Source organism: Emiliania huxleyi (genome assembly GCF_000372725.1).
Source record: "Emiliania huxleyi CCMP1516 unplaced genomic scaffold EMIHUscaffold_401, whole genome shotgun sequence".
Lineage (NCBI taxonomy): Eukaryota > Haptophyta > Isochrysidales > Noelaerhabdaceae > Emiliania > Emiliania huxleyi.
In genome coordinates, this window is record NW_005198957.1 from 68,235 (window position 1) to 73,950 (window position 5,716).

Consider the following 5,716-nt stretch of genomic DNA (forward strand, 5'->3'; position numbering starts at 1 on the left):
CTCGCAGCCCTTCCACGTCGCCGAGATCTTCACCGGCAAGCCGGGCAAGTTCTGCTCGCTCGCGCAGACGGTCGAGGGCTTCTCGGGCCTGCTCGCCGGCAAGTACGACCACTTGCCCGAGCAGGCCTTCTACATGGTTGGCCCGATGGAGGAGGCGGTTGAGAAGGCCGAGGCGATGGCCAAGGAGGTGGAGGACTAGGCCGCGCCGGCGGCCGGGGCGACCCCTCGTCTTATCCCCCTCCCCACCCCCCCGAGTGCTGGCGCTAGAGCGAGCCCGAGAGCATAGGGCAGTGCCAACGGCGCGCTGGCGGCCAGGGCAAGGTGAGATGCTGCTTGGGCGCCTCTCCCCTTGCGCCACGCTCAAGAAAAGGTCACATCGATCATGATCTCCCTGTAGTGCGAGGGAGCGGTGTGATCGTCCAGCGTGTTTTCCATAATCTAACATTCTCCACTCGCCACACACACGCGGCACGCGCGCTCCTTCGCGGCGCGCCCGGCTGCGAGCTCCAGGTCCAGCGGTCCAGTCCCAACTCATACTCAACATGCATCCGGGAAACAGAAAGCGAGATCCGTGATGTCTGATGAGGGTCACTTCATCGGGCGCGCGCACCTCTCGGCGCCAGAGGCGCGTCGCGGTGTGCGCGGGCGAGTGCGGCGGGAACGTATATGAAGGCGGCGGCTGCCGCCGAGAGCGCTGCCGCGGCGAGCGGTCGGAATCGCACCCAAGCGAGCGCGACGATGATGGCAGAGAGGCCGGCGCCGGTGCCGATGGAGAGCAGCGTGGCGAGCGGGCCGGTGAGCGCTGCGAGCAGCGGGCCGATGCCGAAGGGCAGGCGCGAGATCAGGTCGGTGGCGGCGCCGAGGATGAGCCGCAGTCCGAGAGCCATGCCTGTGCGGCGCGAGGCGCTAAGTCAGAGAGGTGCGGGTAGGGCCGGCAACTCCTCCGTGGCGCGGCGCCGCCACAGCCCGCCGCGCGAGCCAGCCACTTCTTGGCTCGCTCCTCGCGCCGCAGCTGCTGCACCATCTCCTCGGCCGACGCCACGCCGCGCACCAGCCGGTAGACGCCGCGGCCAGCCTCGTCCGACCACGGCAGCAGCTCGCCGCGCCGCCCCTGCCTGGCGAGGATGCTCACGCCTTCCGCAGGCGAGGCAACCTCGCTCCAGCGCAGCCGCACGTCGCCAACCTCGGGAGCGGGCGGCGGCCCCCGCAGCACCGGCAGCGGCGGCGTCTCGCCGCTGGCCGCCGCCCCGGCCGGGCGGAGGGTCAGACTGCCGGTCCTGCCGCCAGCCTCTCCCGACTGGCGGAGGACGTCGTCCGTGGTCTGGACCGGAGAGCCGGGGGGCAGCGGCCTGGACAGCGCCGCACCGCGCTGCTGAAAAGGGATGGAGACGGTTCCCACGCCGGTAATCGCAGCGGAGGGGAGGTGCTTGGGCTGCGTCAGTCCGGCTCCGGCCAGCGGGACTGCGGCGTAGTCGGAGAGCTGAGCGACGAGGCCTGCGGGCACATGGATGCCGCCGGGCAAGGCCGCGTCCGTCGCCGTGAAGGTCGTGTCGCCCACGGGCAGCACCGGCTCGGGGTTGTGGTGGCCGTGCGGCGCCTCGAATCGCGACGAGTCCACGGGCACGCGGCCCCAGGTTCGGCGGTAGCGGTGGGTGACCTCTCGCCGCACCTCCCTCTCAGAGACGCGCTGCGAAGTCTCGGTCCGCTCCTCTCTCCACTGGTACACCTCTGCACTGCGGCGGAGCCGAAGCACGCCCTGCCGCTGCAGCCCCCACTCGGGATCGACGAGCCCGCTCGCGCGGAGGGGGCCACTCAGGTGGACCAGTCTTCCGTCGTGAGTCGGGTCGGGTGGAGAGTCGGCGTCGAGCCGCACAAGCGAAGGCAGCAGCCGGCGGAGCATTCGCGACTCGCGCACCGCCCGCCCTTCATTCCACCACAAGAGCACGCCCGATAGGACGCTGAGCCCGACACCCGGGACGACGCCGCCAACACCTCCTCCTCCTCCTCTGCCGCGTGCGATGGGACGGTACTCGTAGTGAACGCTGCGGACCAGATCCTGGGCGCAGGCTGAGGAGAGGAGCAGCATGACGATTGCGGTGACGGGCCTCGGCATTGGTGTCTGGGTTGGTGTTGTGCTTTATGCAGTTGCCGGCCGTGGTTGCTGTCCGTGGTTGCTGGCTGGAGGCGTTTGGAGGTGTTCGGTTTGCTGGGGGGCGTTGTTGGCTTTGCTGGACGCGTTTGTTTTGCGACGCGAGCGATGTCCGGCGGGAAGCTCAAAGCGGAGACGACGCGCACGGTTGGCCACAGGTCGATAAAGAATTTTCCGGCAAAACGAAGGCGGCCTCTGTAGCCTGGTTTTTGCCCCGTTTGTGCCGCGTCCCGTGCCCGCGAGTTCATCTACCCTTATAAGTCTCTCGTGTCCGCGCCGACGCTCTTTTAACCGTAGAACGTCCCACCTAACACCGCCCGCCGACGATCGATCAGTCCACAATCGTCGGCCCGCACCCCGCAGCGACCCGCAGCGATGGATGCCGCCCCCCACGGCCCCTACGGCCGACGCGCCGATGCACGACCGGCCTCCGTCGGACGGCTCTCCGGCCTCTCCGGCCGCTGCCGCCCGCGCTGCTGCCGATCCGGTCCCCTTCACGCTCCGCACAAGCAACGACAACTTTGAGGTCGCCGGCTTTGGCCAGGTGCCCACCACCTGCTTGCCTCCATGTTCACGCTTCGCGCCCCTCCCCCCCTCTGACACCGCCGTATGACCGTAGGTGAGGGGCACGACTACCCGCCTGGAAGGCGCTCTCATCAGCAAGTCACCCAGGCACCAACTCCTGGGCGTTTACGCTTGACTACGAAACCATGCAGTGGATGCAGCTCGATCAAAACGGCGACGCCAACAGCTGGTCCCTGGGCGAGGAACTCGCCCAGGATGAGGTGCGAGTCATGATGCTCGACCCAGCGTGCACCAAGTCGCTCACATTCCGTGAGTTCTTCAACGGGCGACTGCGATCTCGAACTCCGACAACTGGACTGGTGCACCAACCGCGGAGGACGATGGCTCCCTCGACGACATCCCTTCATCGACGGACGCCTTCACCGCCGCCGGCCCTGGGCCATCCATCGCGGCCTCCGACTGGCTGCCGCAGCTCACACCCTAGTCTATCTGCCTTAGGCACGGAGCCAACGGAGCCATCGCGCATGCCCGCATCGCGTGCGGCTCCGAGGTCTCCCGCCGAGACCGGCTCGGCGCGGGTTTGACTGACGTGACTGACTGATGAGTGCTTGCGAGAGAGAGATTTTTAGCAATGCTTGCGATGGATGAAGGATCTCCGACACCCAAAACCAAAATGCAAATGCGGAGTGGAGCCCACACTTCGCGTGCAGATCCTGGGGCGTCTCTCACTGCCCGAACAGAGGCGGGTACCGCCGCAGGTCCACATACTTTTTTGAATAAATAAAAGGCTCCGCATGGGTACAATGGAGGAAATTTAAGTTCCCCGCTTTACTCAGGGTCGCACTCCTTGCAGGCCCAGACGCACTCTCCTACGTGTGTTAGATCGAACATGTGATCGCACAAGTACTGGTGGTCGTAGGTGCAGTGGAAGCGACATGGCTCTCTCTGCTCCCAGCCAGGGATGAGCGGCGTGAGATCGCGGTGAGATGCGTAGAAGGTGTCCTCGAGCTCGAGACACTGCCCGCAGTCCTCGCAGATGGACTTGACGACGAGCACATGCGCGCTCGCGACAGCCATCTGCGGCGTGGACATGAGCCGCTCCACGTCCGCCGGGGTCAGCTCGGTCCGGCCCACGCTAGAGAGCATCTCGGCGGCGACGGCGGGCGGCGGCTCGCGGAAGCCCCACGCGCCGTCGTCAGGGTCAGCCTCGGGGTGGGGCTCGCGCAGCCTCACCCAAGAGCCCACGCGCACGCGCCCGCCCACCGGCGCCACAACCTCTACGTGGGCGGGCAAGGCGTAGAACTGCCGCGAGAGCACGTAATAGCTGTTGTCCTCGGGATCGTCCACGTCGAAGTCCGGGTCCTGCGTGTTGTGAAAGTACTTGACGGTGGCGATGTCCTGCGGCTCGGACGGCATCCAGCCGACCTCCTGTCCGATGGCCGGCCAGGGCTGGACGTGGTAGGGTGAGAGCATCACCGGCGTGCTGACGTCGTCGAGCTGCACCGTGTGGAAGTGCTGCGGCCCCTCAATTTGCGCGAAGCCAGCGCTGCTCAGCTTCAAGCTGCTCACGCTGCCGCCCTTCTCCTGCACGCACAGCTCGGCGCGCCGCAGCACAGTGCCGCACTGCCCAGCCTTCACGGGCACGGCCGAGCACGACGCCCACTCTGGGCCCCAGAAACTCGCGGCGTCATGGATGGGCACCACGCCGCTAGCCGCACCGTCTTGCACGAGGGCCCACGCGACGCCCTCGCACACGCGCACGCGCTGGTCCTCGAAGACGAACGAGTTGCCCAGCAGTCGCTGCTCCTCGCGTTGTCGAATCGAGCCGAAGCTCTCGCCGAGCCTCGGCCGCTTCTTCTCTCGAGCTGCGCGGCGGTGCTGGGAGACGGACTGGCGGCGGCGGTTGGCGTCGGCTCGCTTCGCCTCCGCTTCAGCCTGCTTGCGATGTTGCGCACCACTCAGCTGCTCCCGCTCGCTGCGATCCCGCTTGCCCCTCTTCTGCTCGTTGATCGCCTTCTGGATGCGTCGGCGCTCCTTCATGATGGCTTCGCGCGCCGCCTTCTCCTCCTGGCTCGCGTCGTTGGGCAGCCTGGGCGGCAGCGGTGGCACGACCAGCTCGGCGCCGGTGGCAGCTGGCGCGGCGGCGGCGGTGACGGAGGTCATATGCATGGATTGGTTGGCGGGTCGACTTGCGAAGCCGATTGGACGGGGTTGCCCTGTGCCTCGTCGGGGCAAGTCTACGTACGTCCGAAATTTAATGTTAGGGGAGTGGGTACCTTAGAGAAACAAGTTTCTTCCATTGTACGATAAAACGAAGACACGGGTAGCGGGCGCCAAGCCAGGTCGCAACCAATCGCTGGCTGGCTGGCAACCAATCGCTGGCTAGCAACCAATCGCTGGCTCGCGGGTGGGTCCCGCGACTGAAGGCCGCATAGCAAGCGGCGCTGCCCGCGGGCCAGCGGCAAACCCGCGCGCCTGGTGGCGGCGGGCGGCGGCGGCCGCGCGCAAGAGGATGACGTACTGCGCAGGCGTGTCTCCGCTGCTGGCCACACCGACGACTTCGGCGTCAGTGCGGCTCTGGCACGACGCCCGATGCCGGCCGGCCGCGTTCGAGATCCTGTTCCAGAAGGGCGACGGCAAGTGGCACTCGCACGAACAGATCGGCTGGTCGCTCCCGTTTGAGCTCGGCTCGCTCCATTGTGGCTCGGGCTGCTCGTTCCGGCTGCGCGGCCTCAACGCGAGCGAGTACGCCTCGCGAGAGCGCATCTTCAACCTCTCCGCCGAGCACCACCACCTCCTCACGCCACAGCGGCCGGGCGGCGGCGCTCTCGAGTCGGCGACCTCCGAGGTCGTTGCGACGCCCCGCCCGCCCTTGGAGGCGCCTCACCCTCCTGCGGTGCGGCTCGAGCTCTTCGTGACTCCGCCGCTCGCCGCGCCGCTGGAGCGGTCGCTCAGCCGCTACGTCGAGGGCCTCGTCAAGGAGCTCACCTCGCCGCACTTTTACGTGACGCGGGAGCGGATACAGCCGGTCGAGGCTTCACC

The 5,716-nt window shown here is 67.4% G+C and overlaps 1 protein-coding gene across 1 annotated transcript; it reads right to left on the reverse strand.

Moving 5' to 3' along the window:
* Positions 1–3,502: 3,502 nt before the first annotated feature.
* On the reverse strand, positions 3,503–4,843 carry EMIHUDRAFT_118465 (hypothetical protein; the record flags this gene model as incomplete). Its single annotated transcript, XM_005770046.1, has 1 exon — positions 3,503–4,843. One exon carries the CDS (start codon positions 4,841–4,843, stop codon positions 3,503–3,505), a length of 1,341 nt encoding a protein of 446 aa, XP_005770103.1.
* Between the last annotated feature and the right edge of the window lie 873 nt (positions 4,844–5,716).